The following is a 19,135-nucleotide window of genomic DNA, read 5'->3' as shown; positions in this document are numbered from 1 at the left end:
TGGAACTGAATCAACATTGTCACATGTTTACATTCTAATATATTTCCTGTTGGACAAGAATTGATACAGTGTGACCCCTGGATTGTCACCTCCGCAATCTCTGATATCTACTAACAAGTTTGGCAGTTCATGCGGCAGATATTGGAGGTGACAAGGGTGATATCCAGCTAGGAAAATGCAACAGCCAAGTTTTAAAGTATACCTGTTTGTGTTTTATTTTAAATAACCATGTTTGTTACACATTTTGTCCACTAAGTATGTGCTCCTCCCTCCCGGATCAGGTATTTAGGAGGTGGGATGCACACAGGTGCTATGTGATCAAGAACGCGCATGCGTTCGAAACGCGTCCATGTGAGTTGCCTGCCGGCATGGTGAGGGTGTTTGGAGTGTGCTCTAGATTTTAAAGAAAAGAACAAAGATTCAACATTTTAAAGGTACTGCTGGACTACCTTTCTTCAATTAGGGGCAGAGTACCCCTTTAAAAAAATCTTGTGCAAACTAACCATCCAAGCTGGAGAAAGAACCACTACAGATGTCTATGATTTCACATAGGGTTATATATTCAATAGTTGCACTGGTGTTCATCTCCCGGTATACATAAAGTAATAAATATAACTCTAGGTGAATCATTGCTAAGTTCTCACTCCATAAAAAGACTTCATGTTGCCCTTCTTACTATTTTATAGTAGTGTGGAAATGTGATGAAAAGGGCTGTAAACAAATAAAAGTATGTTTTCCAAGTGTTTTTCTTTATAGGACTAGAAATGAAGATAATACAAACTCAAGCATTTTTTTTTTACTTTTATTTACAAGTATATGCAATCTATGTCCGACAGTTTTTTGTGTAGGTTTGTCACACTGCATGTAGATGAAGAGAACTGGTTGTATAAGCTCAGAAAACTTTGCACACAGCATTGCTGAAATGTTGAGTGCAGAGTTCTCCTTGAGAGTAACCATGAATAGATTAGACGTGAAAGCAGCACAATACGTAAATATGTATCTATCAACTAAAAGATGGTGTTGGATATTCTTATGAAGCATTATATACAGACAAGGAAAATACAGTCACATTTAATCATATATTAGAATCTAAATGTCACAGACTGTTTACAGACATAAAAATATATATATCTATAAATATACACTGTCTTGGCAGGGTCTTGATACAACATGTGCAATTAAATTAACATCTAGATTACATAATTAAGATCTGTTTTCGGGAAAGGAATGGCGTTTGTGCATCTCGCAGTGCCAGGGAAAAATCTTCCAGTGGCCATTCAGTGCATGGGGGAGAAAGCAGCTTCCCTCTGCGGATTAGATCGCAGAGGTCCCGAATCATCTTAGTAATTTCTTCATGATCTATAGAAAAAGATAAGTTATAGGTAGGAGAGAAATATAAAACCGTGTGCAAATATAATAAAGGAATAAAATGTACTGGTTTACTTAAATGCATGCACTATTTCTCCCGCTACTATCTTCCATCACAAAATAACGGCCGTTATTAATAACGGGCTAGAACAGGTTAAAAGGGCTATTAGAAAAAATCCCATAGACTATAATGGGATTTTCTAACGGCCGTATAGAATTTTGTAACTGTACGGATCTTTAAAACAGAGTAATTTTGTAGTGTGAAAGGGGCCTAAGCCTTATAAGCTGACACTTCCTGTTCTGTAGAAAAACCTTTTGAGTAGTCTTCACCTAATCATATCATGCAGGATTACAATAAGTGTGACACCAGTGTATAGATAAAATGGGATCAAACCATTCAAAATAGGTCATGCCACAGCTCTCCTCCTTCCCTCTTTGTACAGAGCATGCCTAGAAAATGCTACAGAAGTCAATAGGGCCCTACCAAGTGTATTTTTTCCTATGACCTCGGGGCTTGATGCAAAAGCACAGCTCTAAATGCTGAGCAGAAAGCTCAAGTTCTTTGGCTGCCATCATGTCATCATCAAGTCTAGGTGACACTTTCACTTTAAGAGCCTATGTACAAATGGTAACTGATGATCAGCAGATATAGAGATGCAAAGATACTCACTGTGATATCGGTCCTTTTTCCACTGAGTTACCCAAAAACCACAAAGCTTCACATTTTTAAATATTAGAGCACTCTAAAATGAATGAAAGATAAAGATTGTAAAGTGAATATAAATATTCAATAATTAGTAGAAATTTGTGTATACCATCCGCATTTGGAATGCTTTCAGACCTTTTCACATTTTGTTATGTTGCGGCCTTGTGCTACAATAAACATGTACTCAAGTTTCCCCCCATCATTCTGTCTTTAACCCATTAAGGACCAGGGGTTCTTCCGTTTTTTGCATTTTCGTTTTTTTTCCTCCTTACCTTTAAAAAATCATAACCCTTTCAATTTTGCACCTAAAAATCCATATTATGGCTTATTTTTTTTTGTAACTTTTGGGGGCTTCTGTTTCTACGCAGTAAATTTTTCGGTAAAAATGACACAATTCTCTTTTATTCTGTAGGTCCATACGATTAAAATGATATCCTACTTATATAGATTTGATTTTGTCGCACTTCTGAAAAAAATCATAACTACATTCAGGAAAATGTATATGTTTAAAATTGTCATCTTCTGACCCCTATAACTTTTTTTTATTTTACCACGTATGGGGCGGTATGAGGACTCATTTTTTGCGCCGTGATCTGAAGTTTTTAGCAGTACCATTTTTGTATTGATCGGACTTGTTGATCACTTTTTATTCATTTTTTCATTATATAAAAAGTGACCAAAAATACACCATTTTGGACTTTGGAATTTTTTTGCGCGCACGCCATTGACCATGCGGTTTAAATAATGATATATTTTTATAATTCGGACATTTCCGCAAGCGGCGATACCACATATGTTTATTTTATTTAACCTGTTTTTTTTTTTTTTTTTTATGGGAAAAGGGGGGTGATTCAAACTTTTTTTTTTTGCAGTGTTATAGCTCCCATAGGGACCTATAACACTGCACACACTGATCTTTTACATTGATCACTGGTTTCTCATAGGAAACCAGTGATTGATGATTCTGCCGCTTGACTGCTCATGCCTGGATCTCAGGCACTGAGCAGTCATTCGGCGATTGGACACCAGGAGGCAAGGTAGGAGACCCTCCTCGTGTCTAACAGCTGTTCGGGACGCCGCGATTTCGCCGCGGCGATCCCGAACAGCTCCCTGAGCTAACCGGCATGGTTTCACTTTAGACGCAGCGTTCAACTTTGAACGCCGCGTCTAAAGGGTTAATAGCGCGCGGCACCGCAATCACTGCCGCGCGCCATTAGCCACGGGTCCCGGCCCGGCTGTTAGAGGCCAGGCCCGACCCGCTATGACGCGGGGCCACGTCATGGCCCCGAGTTATAGAAAGAAAAAGGACTCAGGACGTACTGGTACGTCCTTGGTCCTTAAGGGGTTAACAACCCATGACAAATTTGTGCAAATTTATTGAAAAGGAATTTTTTTTTTTGCATGGACAGATGTATTTAGACCATTTGCTATGACACTTGAAATGTAGCTGAGGGCCCCCATTTCTCTTGATCATCTGAGATGTTTCTACACCTTGATTGGAGTCACCTGTGGTAAATTCAGTTGAGTGGACAGGATTTCTAAAGACACACCCCAGTCTATATAAAGGTCTCACAGCTGATAATCCATATCAGAGCAAAAACCAAGCAATGAGGAGGAAAGAACTGTCTGTAAAGCCCAGAGACAGGACAAGGGTACAAGTAAAATTTCTGCTGCACTGAAAGTTCCCAATAGCGCAATAGACCCCATAATTCTTAAATAAAAGAGGCTTGGAACAACCATGACTCTTCTTTGAACTGGCTGCCCCACCAAATAAAGAAATAGGGAGCAAAGGGTGTTGGTAAGAGAGGTGACCAAGAACCCAATGCTGAGTTTCAAGATCCTGTGTGCGGATGGAAAAGACTTCCAGAAGGTCAACAATCAATGCAGCACTCCACTAATCTAGGCTTTATTGCAGAGTGGCCAGAAAAAAAGCCTCCCCTCAGTAAAAAAAACACTTGAAAATCTATCTGGAGTTTACAAATAAGCACCTAAAGGACTCTCATACTGTGAGAAACAAGAATTCATGGTGTGATGAAACCAGAATGTCTGGAGTGAACCAGGCACTGCTCATTGCCTTTCCAATACCCCCTACAGTGAAGTATGGTGGTGGCAGCATCATGTTGTGGGGGTGTTTTTTTTTTAGCAGCTGGGACAAGGAGACCGGTTAGGGTGGAATGATAGATGAATGGGGCAAAGTACAGAGGTATTCCTAATGAAAACCTGATCCAGATTGCTTTGGACTGCAGCCTGTGTGGACTGGTTCATCTTCCAATAATACAGTGACACTAAGCCCATAGCCACAACAACACAGAAATTGCTTAGGGACAACTTTTTGAACTCAGACTTGAACCCAGTAGAACATCTTTGGTAAGACCTAAAAATGGCTGCCCACAGACAGTCTCCATCCAACCTAAAAAAGCTTAAGAGGATGTGCAGAGAACAGCAGAAAATCTCCATATCTAGGTGTGGAAACAGTGGCATCATACCCAAGAAGACTGGGGGATATAATCACTGCCAAAAGGTGCTTTAAGTTAAAGGAGTACTCCGGCGCGCACCTTTTTCCTTTTATCCCGTCCGGGCTGCAAAATAAAAGAAAACACACTTTCTCTTACCTGCCAACGAGCCCCCGGAGCTCCGGTACAGGTGTTCGGTCCCCGGGCTGAATTCTTCTTACTTCCTGTTAGCCCGGCACGGAGCTTCAGCCTATCACCGGCCGAGGCGGGACATCGCTGCGCCTGGTGATAGGCTGAAGCTCCGTGTGACGTGCCGGGCTAACAGAAAGTAAGAAGAATTCAGCCCGGGGACCGAACACCTGTACCGGAGTGTACCGAAGCTCCGGGGGCTCGTTGGCAGGTAAGAGAAAGTGTGTTTTCTTTTATTTTGCAGCCCGGACAGGATAAAAGGAAAAAAGTGCGCGCCGGAGTACTCCTTTAATAAGTGGACTGAATGTGTATCAATGCACTATTTTCAGTTTTACCTTTTTAATAAATTAAAGGGATTATCCAGTAATAGAAAAACAGAGCTAAATCTGTCTCCAGGTTGAGTGAGGTTCTGTAGCTCAGTTCCATTTTAGTCAATGGAGCCAAGTTGTAATACCACACCCAACCTGGAGACAGTTTTTATTTTTAAAGATCAGCTCAATCCCATTCAAGTTTATGGAACTGAGATGCAATAACAGGCAAAGCCATTACTAAAAGTAGTGCCTGGTAAAGAATAAAGGTACACTGAGCTTTCTGAAGCACCACGGCCCCTTTAAACAGGTGACTGGTGTTAATAAAACTCAGAGTTCCATCAATATGATATTAACAGCCTGCCCTAAGGATAAGCCATCAATTTTAAGGCCCTTTTAAATGGTGTGTACCACAAGTTAAAGGGGTATTCCAGGCCAAAACTTTTTTTTATATATCAACTGGCTCTGGAAAGTTAAACAGATTTGAAAATTACTTCGATTAAAAAAATCTTAATCCTTCCAATAGTTATTAGCTTCTGAAGTTGAGTTGTTGTTTTCTATCTAACTGCTCTCTGATGACTCACGTCCCGGGAGCTGTGCAGTTCCTATGGGGATATTTTCCCATCATGCACAGCTCCCGGGACGTGACATCATCAATGAGCAGTTAGACAGAAAACTTCAGAAGCTAATAAAAAATCTTAATCCTTCCAATGGTTAATAGAAGTATTTTACAAATCTGTTTAACTTTCCGGAGCCAGTCAATATATATAAAAAAAGTTTTTGCCTGGAATACCCCTTTAATATTACAATTCTCTGATATATCCCACTAAACACATTCCCTTGGAAGCTTTTGAAAAATAATTCTCCTATGTCAAAATATTGCAGATACACGCTTGTTGCAGATTGCAGATACCCATTTGATCTTTTGTTGCAGTAGAAAATCTGAATCTACATATTTTAATGGAGTCAAGAGGAGTAGGTGTCAACCAAAAAAGTGTATGGACAACTTTAGGACAATGATACATAGGAGGATTTCTCTTTGACACCTACACGTACGTGTACTGCCATCATGACAGTGTGGTTATGTGTTTATTCACAGGACATGATTTTCTGCAAGTAACAGTGAAACTTATTTAATGAAGTATAAGGGCTTCTCTGCGTGGGAAGAACAGATGGTAACAGATATCATTTTATGATACTGAGCGGGTTAGTTTATCAGATGGCAAAGCAGCTTCATGCTCCATTACATAAAGGAGGGGGCCAGAGGGGATGCCAAGGTGATCACCAAGTGGTATGCCCTAGCCTGAAGCTTGGTTAGTGTCCTCCTTAACATGACAGTGAACAATATTATCCCTATAACTGATGTATACAGGAAAGTAAGCATAAACTGTACTTCTGCAGGATGACCAAGAACTGACTGCAGGTAGTCACATAGACTGGTCCCTTCTATTTCTAGTATATATATCTATAGGGGAATATGTGAAGCAGCTCATTACATCACCTTCTCAGGTGATGTTCCCTGGTATCAGCTTAGCTCCAGTTACAGAATATAAAAAACTGATCGGGATTAATGCCAATCATTAATCCCGATCAGTTTTTTATATTCCGTAACTGGAGCTAAGCTGATACCAGGGAACATCGCCTGAGAAGGTGATGTAATGAGCTGCTTTACATATTCCCCTACCCAGAATGCCCGCGGAGAGCTAAGTGGCCCTTGAAAGCTCCATCACACCAGAAGTGGTGGACTCGCCCTGAGTTAAATACTTATCCCCTTTAGTTGGTCCAAGGCCCCTCATCTCAGCCAAGCCAGATCACCCTGCTATGTACTGACGAGGGGCAAGAACCCCAAAACAGCTGTCTGCAGATGGGTAGAAACTTCCCTTTTGGGGAATAAGTCTGGCTTGGCATTAATCCCGATCAGTTTTTTATATTCCGTAACTGGAGCTAAGCTGATACCAGGGAACATCGCCTGAGAAGGTGATGTAATGAGCTGCTTTACATATTCCCCTACCCAGAATGCCCGCTGAGTGCTAAGAGGCCCTTGAAAGCTCCGTCACACCAGAAGTGGTGGACTCGCCCTGAGTTAAATACTTATCCCCTTTATATATCTATATATATAAAACTCAACGTGTGTGTGTGTGTGTGTGTGTGTGTATGTTCCACAAAAACTTTCAAACGGCTAAAGATGTTAACATGAAACTTGGCACACATGTTACTTATATGTCAACAACAAACATAGGATAGGTGATTTAACCCTTACTCAACCCCATTTGCCAGGGGCAGGGTTTATGTTTAAAGTCCCATACAAGTCAATTGGAAATATATGTTACAGCATAACTTCCAACGGCTGGAGATATTTCGATAATACTTGGTCACATGTTACTTATATGTCCACTTAAAGTATAGGATAGTTAATTTAACCCTTAACTACCCCCATTTGTGAGGGTCAGGGTTTTTGTTTAAAGTCCCATGCAAATCAATGGGAAATGTATGTTCCCATATAATTTCTGTACGGCTGGAGCTATTTCAATACCTGGGATATGAGGACGGGAGGTCGGGATAGGAGGTCGGGACAGGAGGTCGGGACAGGAGGACGGGACAGGAGGACGGGACAGGAGGACGGGACAGGAGGACGGGACAGGAGGACGGGACAGGAGGACGGGACAGGAGGACGGGACAGGAGGACGGGACAGGAGGACGGGACAGGAGGACGGGACAGGAGGACGGGACAGGAGGACGGGACAGGAGGACGGGACAGGAGGACGGGACATGACAACAATATATATGAGGACGGGTTATGAATAGAGATGAGCGAATTTACAGTAAATTCGATTCGTCACGAACTTCTCGGCTCGGCAGTTGAGGACTTATCCTGGATAAATTAGTTCAGCTTTCAGGTGCTCCGGTGGGCTGGAAAAGATGGATACAATCCTAGGAAAGAGTCTCCTAGGACTGTATCCACCTTTTCCATCCCACGGGAGCACCTGAAAGCTGAACTAATTTATGCAGGAAAAGTCCTACTGCCGAGCCAAGAAGTTCGTGACGAATCGAATTTACTGTAAATTCGTTCATCTCTAGTTATGAAGTCAAAAGCTTCCTCCTTTGTTTATTTTCCTCCCCAACAAGGATTAGGAAGGAAAAACCGGGCAACGCTGGGTACTCAGCTAGTATTATATAAAACTCAACGTGTGTATGTGTGTGTATGTTCCAGCATCACGTCCAAACGGCTAAAGATATTAACATGAAATTTGGCACACATGTTACTTATATGTCTACAACAAACATAGGATAGGTGATTTAACCCTTTCTCACCCCCATTTGCCAGGGGCGGGGTTTATGTTTAAAGTCCCATACAAGTCTATGGGAAATATATGTTAATGCATAACTTCCAAACGGCTGGAGATATTTCGATAATAATTGGTCACGTTACTTATATGTCCACTTAAAAGATAGGATAGTTAATTTAACCCTTAACTACCCCCATTTGTGAGGGTCGGGGTTTTTGTTTAAAGTCCCATGCAAATCAATGGGAAATGTATGTTCCCACATAACTTCCGTACGGCTGACGATATTTCAATACCTGATACACATTATGGGTCGGGATAGGAGGACGGGATGGGAGGTCGGGATAGGAGGACCGGGATAGGAGGACCGGGATAGGAGGACGGGATATGAGGTCGGGATATGGCAACAATATATGAGGACGGGATATGAAGTCAAAAGCTTCCTCCTTTGTTTATTTTCCTCCCCAACAAGGATTAGGAAGGAAAAACCGGGCAACGCCGGGTATTAAGCTAGTATATATATAAAACTCAATGTGTGTGTGTATGTTCCAGTATCACTTCCACACGACTAAAGATATTAACATGAAACATGGCACACGTTACTTATATGTCAACAACAAACATAGGATAGGTAATTTAACCCTTACTCACCCCCCATTTGCCAGGGTCAGGGTTTTTGTTTAAAGTCCCATATAAGTCTATGGGAAATATATGTTACTGCATAACTTCCAAACGGCTGGAGATATTTTGATAATACTTGGTCACATATTACTAATATGTCAAATATATGATAGTTAAATTAACCCTTACCAACCCTCTTATATAAAAGATGGGTTTTTGTTTCATATCCTATGCAAGTATATGGGACTTCCAGTACCTTACTCCACAAGCTACACATCTCCTGGTGAATGTGTCAATACCGGCTTGCAAGCTACACCCCATCTCACAAAGACATGCCCACTGTTTAAGCCCCACCCCTTTTATTCTCCACCCTTTTTGTGCATCTGTCTGGCTTGCAAATCACACCCAGTCCCACAAAGCCACTTCCCCTTCTATTTTCAGCTTAGAATATCTTCATCACAAATCAGTCCCACCTGAGGACGGGACATGAGGACGGGACATGACAAAAATATATGAGGATGGGATATGAAATCAAAAGCTTCCTCCTTTGTTGATTTTCCTCCCCAACAAGGATTAGGAAGGAAAAATCCGAGCAATGCCGGGTACTCAGCTAGTAGATACCATAAAAATAAAAATAATGAGCTTTGAAAATGTATATACTGTGGTGCCTCAAGTTACAATATTAATAGGTTCCAGGTTCTATTTAATGGAATACCATAATTTAAAAAACTTCTGACAAGTCAACAGTTTTGTTCGCACTGTGTCTCAATCCTAAAACCCACTGCGATTGTTATGTGTATACATATATAATAGTAACCCTTTAACAAATTTAACACATTTACTAGTCTAGTCAGATTTTTTTCTATGAAGGCGTAAAGCACCACATGATATTCTGAGAGTAGAAAACAACACGTAAACAAGCTCTAATAGAGACTTTCACATTTTGTACACAAAACTTACCACTGGGACAGTAACTGGTTGCTTAGCCATTCCTCCATAGGTCACCATTGTGCCACCATAACTAAAGAACAAAAATTAGTTAGGACATTAGAATCGTAACAGTTTTTAGATTAATTAAGTCAATCCGGTGTAAAAAATAAACTAGCAGTCCCTACTATTATGTATACTTATATTATTAGAATATACTCACAATATTGAACTCATACCCAATTGACCATATGACCATGTGAAGTTTTAGGCCAGAAAGCCCGAGACTGCACTACTGGGAAAATAGGGGACCAATATGTCCTTTTTCTAACTTGTGGGAATTCAAGTCACCGTTTCCATGTTCACATATAAACAAACTACAGTATTTGCTATTTTTAAGCCATTTAGGATGAAGCTAATGATTTAGTTAGTCTCCATAACAACAAAGCATCTAAAAGAAATATGGTTATCTGAATTTCTCAGTAGTGCAATCTCAGGTTTTCTGGCCTGAAATGTCCATTGGTCATATCTTAGCATGATTTCTATATTGTGAATATATTCTAATATTATGAGTATACATATTTCTTCATATTGGCCTCTTAATGGTTGAAAATGTGCAAGTAAAGCTTAATCTTTATCTGTCACCTAGTAATAACTCATCTATGCAGATTTTTCCTTTCTGTTAGTGCTAAAAAATCAGAGCTGTCTCTACAATATGGCTATTTATTTTATGGTCATATTTTGCCATGACACAGTAAATACAAAATAAATAATTCCAATTATATGCCCTGACACTTTAATGTCTAATAGTGTAGCTAAAATGACTTACTCTAAATGACGCAACATTTCGGTTGTGCTTTTTCCACCAACACAGTTTAATGCCAATCGTGGACGGGGGCAGTTCTGTAAGAGACAGATCAATTATTATATAGTGTGAGTATATGAAAGTAACGAGAATAAAGTAATTTATTTTACCTTAAACAGATCTTTCATCTCTGGCTTGCGCAGTTGTTCTTCTGTGATTACATGGTCAGCCCCTAAATCCTTAAGTCTCTCCACCAAGCTTTGTAGATCCGGTCTGCAGATACACGTTTAGTGTGCGAGTTTTATTTTATTTTTATTTTTTTTTAAACTATGCTCATCATTTACAGTAGCTTTACATTCCTGTAGTTTCATTTCTATATACATACCTGTCTCGTACAATGTTAATGGTAGTAATACCCAACGATGTTGCAAGCTGTATAACAGCCTGCCCTACACTGCTGTTGCTGGCATTCTGTATTACAGAGTCTCCTGTGAAGAGTGACAAAAGTAGGATGAATGGCAAAAGTATTCTTCACCCTACAGTTGGTTGCTCTACATATGTAACATTGCTATTTACCTGGCCGAAGGGTCTCATAATCAGAGAGCAGCCTGTATGCAGTACAGGGGTTAACACTTAAGGTTGCTGCTCCCACTATAGAAATGTCACTTGGGATTCGCACTAGGGCCTGCTCACTGAATAAGCCCTCTGTACGCCATGTCCCTGTGAATCAAATGTAATACATGTTATTTTGTAAAATATTTTTTCTTAAATTTTTTTTTTTATTTTTCAACAATTTCAGCAAAGTAAAATGAACTGAATGAAATAAAAAATGAAAGAATGAGAGAAAACTTGACTCAAAGAAAATAAAGTGTAAAAATGTGCAGCAAGACATGATTAAAATACAGTATTAACAGGCCTTCTTTCTGAATACTGCTTCTAGCGTCTGAAGTATATAGGTATGGGGTGTCTGCAGCTCAGCACAAATACTTGCAGAGGTTTGAGCGGTGAACACATGCAGCCATTTTGGTCACAGTACTAAGTTCCAATGAAGTGGCTATGAAATACTTGCTTCCATTTCATGGCCTCCAGGTCATTGGATACAATGTGTACAAGAAATGTTGTGCATAGGTAAATCCATCGCATGCCCTTCCTCCACTGATGCAGTAAAACGTATCACTGTGATGTCAATGAAACTTACCTGAGTGGAAGAAGGGACACGTAGATGTAGCGAAGAGCTTTCTCAATAACACCTACAGATAAAGTGTCACACGGATCTAGGGGTGACCACATGGGCAGACTGAAGGTAGAAACAGCATGTCTTAATTTGTACAATGGCCTTCCTCCTTATAGAACTACAGTCTTCCTAGCTTTCTGATAAACAACTTTCTTCTTTATTGGTGTAACATTTACAATGCTGGCCTGGTTTTTCTTACATAAGTTAAAGCTTTCTAGTCAATGTTTTACCAATCAGACCAATATTGAAAGAGTTTTCAGGTTTTTACAACTTTGTTACATATTTTGAGCTTCAACATTCAGAGGCTGCACCCCCATATATCTACGCAATGCTCTTTGAACTATACAGACTGATACATTGCAGCAAACCAGCAGAGAGATTTATAAGCGCCTGCTGATATATTCAAAGGGAACAGTGGGCAGCATGAAACACAGAGAAAGCAAAGGTCTTTAGTTTTCATCAGTAACAACATATAAAAAGATTTTGGATTTGACAGTGCCCATTTAAAGAACATTCTACATTTATTTTTGAAGCTGTACAGAGTCAGTGTTTGGGAGAAGGTGGAAGATTATCCCAACTTTATATCCTTCATAGAATATATAAAACTCCAGTATTTATTCGAATGATGCTGCTTGTCCCAGGTGCTCTTGTGACCCTGTGGTCCTTCTTTACATGTTATGTGCCCAAACCTAGATATATACTGGCATGTGATACTCGGTACTACCACTTCTGCCTATTCCATCATTACACCTAGACACCCTAAGGTCTGCCTGTTGGGACTCACTGATGAGTATCTAACTGATTCTCGTTGCTATTGAGGGTCTGCTAACCTTCCAGTCATATGCATATTCATTTTTCTTCACTTTCATGTCACTAGGACATTAGAGTGAAGAAAAATTAAAAGGAGTAGTCTAGTCAAAAGTACCGTATTTATCACCGTATAACACGCATTTTTTATGCTAAAATTTTTAGCCTAAAGTCTATCTGCGTGTTTTACGCCGATAGACTGTGACCACGCAAAAGCCCCTGCAGTTCAATGATTTAAAGTGGGCGCTTTAAATCATTGAACTGCAGCAGCTTCTGCCTGGCCAGAGTCCTACTGCCCCTGCCCGATTCCCTCCCCGTTTTATAGTTAAATATCCCTCCGCCGCCACGGCACAATTCCTTCCCCGTCCCCGGTTTTATAGTTACATGTGCCCTGGGGACTGCGGCCCTTCATGCCCCGGCGGTCTCCTGATCTGTTACTGTGCGCTGCGTAATGACGAGTGACGTCCTCAACACGACGTCACTCGTCAGTCAGTGCGTGGCGCACAGTGACAGATCAGGAGACCGCCGGAGCATGAAGGTCCGCAGTCCCCAGGGCACATGTAACTATAAAACCGGGGATGGGGAGGGAATTGTGCCGTGGCGGCGGGATATTTAACTATAAAACCGGGGATGGAATTGTACCGTGGCGGCGGGATATTTAAACTATAAAACCAGGGCGGGGAGGGAATTGGGCAGTGGCGGCGGCGGGATATTTAACTATAAAACCGGGGACGTGGAGGGAATAGAGCAGCGGCACTCTGGCCCCACAGAAGCCACTGCACGCTTTAAATCATTAAACTCCAGAAGCCGCCAGAAACAGTTTATTGAAATACACCGGCACACACTCGCACCCTCATTTTCCAAGGATATTTTGGTAGAAAAACTTTTAACCAAAATTTCCTTGGAAAAATGAGGGTGCGTGTTATAGGCTGGTGCGTGTTATACCCAGATAAATATGGTATCTTCATTCCGTTGTGCCTGGGCTGCAAAAAAAAATAAAAAATACATAAAACAAACATTCACTCACCTTCCTCCGTTCCCCCGTTGCGCCGCTATAGCTGTTCGGACCTCCGGTCAAGTCTTCCTTCTTCCGTGTGCACGGATCGTCACACTGCGGTCAGCGTATCGCTGGCTGCAGAGATGTCCCACCTCGGCCGGTGATAGGTTGAGCGCAGTGTCATGTAAGGAGCCCAAGCAGCAGGGAGAAGGTGGGGCCCAGGCTCCTTACATGACACTGTGCTCAGCCTATCACTGACCGAGGTGGGACATCGCTGCAGCCGGCGATACGCTGACCGCAGTGTAACGATCTGTGCACACGGAAGAAGACCGGACCGGAGGACCGAACAGCTGTAGCAGCGCAATGGGGAAACGGAGGAAGGCGAGTTAATGTTTGTTTTCTTTCTTTTTTTTTTTTGCAACCCGGGCACAATGGAATGAAGATACTTTTGACTAGACTACTCCTTTAACCTCTTAAGGACACAGGGCGTACCTGGTGTTTTCAAAGTTGATCGCCGTGTCTAAAATGAAAGAAAATGCTTCCCGGCAGCTCAGTTGGGCTGATTGGGATCACCGCAGTATCCTGATCAGCTGAAAGGAAGCGAGGAGGGTCCCTACTTCTGAGTTCCAGGCTGGAGAAGCAGAGCACCGATAACACTGATCAATGCTATGCTATTGCACAGTCAATGGCGTACACGTAAAAAAAAAAAGTCCAATATTGCATATTTTAGGTCACTTTGTATATCCCAAATTTTTTATAAAATGAGATCAAAAAGTCCCATCAAAACAAAAAATGGTATTGATAAAAACTTCAGATCAAAAAATGTGCCCTCATACAGGACCGTATGTGGAAAAATAAAAAGTTACAGGGGTCAAAAGAGGAAATTTTTAAACATACTAATTTTTGTTCAAAAAGTAGGAGTTTTTTAACAGTAATAAAACAAAATCAAACCTATATAAGTTGGGTATCATTTCCAATTTCATGGACCTACAGAATAAATATAAGGTGTAATTTACCAAAAAGTGCACTGCGCAGAAACGGAAGCCCCCAAAAAGTGGTGTTGCTTTTTTTTTTCCAGTTTTTCCCACAAATAATTTTTTTTTTGGTTTTGCCGTAATTTGTTTGGTAAAATGACTGATACCATTACAAAGTAAAATTGGAAGCGCATAAAACAAGCCCTCATATAGGTCTGTAGATGGAAAACTGAAAGCGTTATGATTTTTTAAATGTGGGAGGGAAAAAACGAAAGTGCAAAAACAAAAAAGTCCTTAAGGGGTTAATATGCATAAGGGCCGGAATAGCGCAGAATAGAGAACAGAGGCAGGGAAGCCAGCTCCTCACCTCCATTGTGTACTAAAGAGATTTAGCAAAATAGCAATGGAGGCCATAAATTCTAAACAGCTGCACCAATTTCAGTAAGTGATACCTTCTTGTACTCCTGCTCCCCCACACTATAACTCTGTTTATTGGGTTTAGTGCAGGTGAACAGCCAGTCAGTTTTCCTTTAAACACATTTCTCTTCATATTACATTATAGTGGAGGATAAATATACAGTGGCATACAACTACATCAATACACTTGGAGGTGTTGAAAGGTTAAATAGCATTATACAAGTGTGCATTATAGGTTAAATAGCATTATACAGTGTTATTCAACAAAAGACAAGGAAATGTAAATTGTAAGTGACTTCTCAGTGCTCCCTCTTCTTACCTACCTAGACCAGCATCCACGGGAACCACCCAGTCACCAGGTCGCACTGAAGACACATGGTTCCCAACTTCAACTACCACACCTACTCCTTCATTTCCCCCTACTGTCGGAAGCTGGGGCAGCAGGGCATATGTTCCTGTAGAAGACATTAACAATACACTTAAATTAATCATAATTTATTAAAGCTAACTAGTTGAGTACCCAGCGTTACCCGTTTTTTACCTCCTAATCCTTGTTGGGGAGGAAAATAAACAAAGGAGGAAGCTTTTGACTTCATATTCTGTCCTCATATATTGTTGTCATATCCCAACCCCATATCACATCCTCATATCTCGTCCTCCTATCCCGTCCTCCTTTCCCGATCTGTAATATATGTGTACCAGGTATTAAAATATCGCCAGCCGTACGGAAGTTATGTGGGAACATACATTTCCCATTGATTTGCATGGGACTTTAAACAAAAACCCGACCCTCACAAATGGGGGTAGTTAAGAGTTAAATTAACTATCCAATCTTTTAAATGGGCACTGTCATGAAATCAAAAAATTGATATGTTGTAGTACTTAAGTACTACAACATATCTCTAATATACTTTAATTTAAAAAAGTGATTTTAAAACAGTTTAAAATCACTTAAATTCGGCCACTAGGGGTCGCCCTCCTAGTGGCCGAATGCATTAGGCAGTGACGTCACTAATGAATTTCGACTCGTTGAAGCCTGGCAACGAGTCGGAATTCATTCACTGCGGTGCTCGCTCCCCCCTGTTAATCAGACAGGCGGGAGAGAGCGCTTTGAAAGAAGAGGACGCGAGCAGGCACCCTGGCAGGCCCCGGCTCCCGGCGACAGGTAAAAATATCTATGTTGTGTCTGTTTTCAATGTGTTTTTGTGCTTTTGCGGGGGGAGGGGAGGGGGGGTAGTGGGTTGAGCGGCGCAGCGGGGCCAGGGGGGTTGCGGGCTGCGGCATTCACCTATACAGTATGCCTCCAGTGGTTTCCCCACTACAACTCCCAGCATGCCCTGACAGCCAATAGATATCAGGGCAAGCTGGGACTTGTAGTGGGGAACAGCTGGAGGGACACTGAATAGGTAAACTAAGAGGGGTGGGGAGTGAGTTGAGCGGCGCAACGGGGGGGGGGAGTGGTTGCGGGCTGAGCGGCGCGGGATGTGCACAGCGATCACAGATACTGTTTTCAGCTATACAGTATGCCTCCAGTTGTTTCCCCACTACAACTCCCAGCATGCCCTGACAGCCAATAGATGTCAGGGCAAGCTGGGAGTTGCAGTGGAGAAACAGCTGGAGGCGCCCTGTATAGGTGAACTACGGGCGGAAGTGTCGGCCCCAGCAGGCATCAGTGACGTGGTGCCTGCTGAGGAAGTCTGCCTGGTAGTGAGCACACTACCACGCAGACAAAAAGGCATTTTTTAATATGTAAAAAAAATAATTAAAGGTAGGGAGGGGGTTAGGGATAGATGGGTAATAGGCAGGGACAGAAAAAAGAAAAAAAGTGATGGTGGGAGCTACCCTTTAAGTGGACATATAAGTAACATGTGACCAAGTATTATGGAAATATCTCCAGCCGTTTGGAAGTTATGCAGTAACATATATTTCCCATAGACTTGAATGGGACTTTCAACAAAAACCCAGCACCTGGCAAATGGGGGCGAGTAAGGGTTAAATCACCTATCCTATGTTTGTTGTTGACACATAAGTAACATGTGTGCCAAGTTTCATGTTAATATCTTCAGCCGTTTGGACGTGATGCTGGAACATACACACATACATACATACATACATACACACAACAACGTGTGTGTATGTATGTGTGTATGCTCCAGCATCACGTCCAAACGGCTGAAGATATTAACATGAAACTTGGCACACATGTTACTTATGTGTCAACAACAAACATAGGATAGGTGATTTAACCCTTACTCGCCCCCATTTACCAGGGTCAGGGTTTTTGTTTAAAGTCCCATACAAGTCTATGGGAAATATATGTTACTGCATAACTTCCAAACGGCTGGAGATATTTTGATAATAATTGGTCACATGTTACTTATATGTCCACTTAAAATATAGGATAGTTAATTTAACCCTTAACTACCCCCATTTGTGAGGGTCTGAGTTTTTGTTTAAAGTCCCATGCAAATCAATGGGAAATGTATGTTCCCACATAACTTCCGTACGGCTGGAGATATTTCAATACCTGGTACACATATTACAGGTCGGGATATGAGGACCGGATGGGAGGTCGGGATAGGAGGTCGGGATAGGAGGTCGGGATAGGAGGTCGGGATAGGAGGTCGGGATAGGAGGTCGGGATAGGAGGTCGGGATAGGAGGTCGGGATAGGAGGTCGGGATAGGAGGTCGGGATAGGAGGTCGGGATAGGAGGTCGGGATAGGAGGTCGGGATAGGAGGTCGGGATAGGAGGTCGGGATAGGAGGTCGGGATAGGAGGTCGGGATAGGAGGTCGGGATAGGAGGTCGGGATATGACTACAATATATGAGGACAGGATATGAAGTCAAAATCTTCCTCCTTTGTTTATTTTCCTCCCCAACAAGGATCAGGAAGGAAAAACCAGGCAACGCCGGGTACTCAGCTAGTATATAGATAAGGTTAAAAACATAGATTTAGGTATTGGACATCATTCTTCTGTAAATAAAGGACAAAATAAGGGTAAATTTGGATCCCTGACATCAAAGAAATCCTTTCCTTCATTATGTATTATGTTTAATTACGGCCAACAAAATGATCATAGCAATGGAAATCAATAACAATTACATTGGCCTATAACTTTCAAGTGCAACTGTAACCAGGAATATGCTTGTGAAGCTGCAAACACCGTGCACTGGGTCTTCACAAGCATATTTTAGGCACACTGTTCTAAATAAATTAGGCTGCTTTATACTTACAGTATAAAAGCTTTATAATACCTCCGAGAGTCAGCCATATTTGCTTACGTCACGCAGCTGACTGGTAGCTGACATGCGCGAAGCAGAGCTACACAGGGCCGCTGCAAGCAGTAACATCGTCAGAGAGAGGCAGTGCAGCCCCGGAGCAAAGCAGACCCTGAGCTCCTCCTCTCCAACTATAGGCCTTACTTCCAGAGGAACTATAAAGCATTTTTTTGTAAGTTCATACGTACCCAGATTTGATGCGCAGGACTTTATGCACAGGATTTTCTGCTGCAGATTTCAAGGTAAACTAAATGACTGAGCACAGCTTCTAATCTGCAGTTACAAATCTGTGCTGGATACTGTACATGTGAAGGTACCCTATAACAGCCTAATTTATTTAGAATGGTATGCCTAGAACATGCTTTGGAACCCTTGTGCACTGTGAGTACAGCTTTTATGAGACCAGCTGTGTCAGAAGGAACTGACCATTCACTGACAGAGGCAGGAAACTATTGCAGCCAGTTGGGGGAAGTTTTTGCTTAGATGACTCATCTTAGAAGTAGGCACCAGATGACTTCAGATTGGGAACTGAAGAGTATCGGATGGAGTCATTATGACTTTACACCACCCCCAGCCGTATATAAAAAAATGTTATGTCCCGGATAACCCCTTGCATTAAAAAGAAAGAATCTACACCTTTGACGCCAGCCTAAGGAATATATGAGAGCACCTAATACAACTTTTGGTTTTAGAACAATCATAGGATGTTTCTAATACCTTGCAGTCATAAAATTGGTTTTCTGGGCAATTTAACAAAATTACCC

General features: G+C 41.6%; 1 protein-coding gene across 1 annotated transcript in view; it reads right to left on the bottom strand.

The window, feature by feature from the left end:
• Positions 1–790: 790 nt before the first annotated feature.
• The window catches only part of MECR (mitochondrial trans-2-enoyl-CoA reductase), a 32,623-nt gene continuing 14,278 nt past the window's right edge, over positions 791–19,135 (bottom strand). The window contains exons 3-10 of the mRNA XM_056557246.1: positions 15,414–15,545; positions 11,238–11,381; positions 11,047–11,149; positions 10,832–10,934; positions 10,686–10,759; positions 9,890–9,950; positions 2,039–2,111; positions 791–1,359 (exon numbers count right to left, since the gene is read on the bottom strand). Of these exons, the coding sequence (XP_056413221.1) occupies positions 1,196–1,359; positions 2,039–2,111; positions 9,890–9,950; positions 10,686–10,759; positions 10,832–10,934; positions 11,047–11,149; positions 11,238–11,381; positions 15,414–15,545 (854 nt within the window). The 3' untranslated portion in view covers positions 791–1,195. The remainder of the gene's footprint in view (positions 1,360–2,038; positions 2,112–9,889; positions 9,951–10,685; positions 10,760–10,831; positions 10,935–11,046; positions 11,150–11,237; positions 11,382–15,413; positions 15,546–19,135) is intronic.

This window comes from Hyla sarda, chromosome 2 (assembly GCF_029499605.1).
Source record: "Hyla sarda isolate aHylSar1 chromosome 2, aHylSar1.hap1, whole genome shotgun sequence".
Lineage (NCBI taxonomy): Eukaryota > Metazoa > Chordata > Amphibia > Anura > Hylidae > Hyla > Hyla sarda.
The sequence above is the reverse complement of the archived record's forward strand: the minus strand, read 5'-3'. Positions and strand labels throughout refer to the sequence as shown.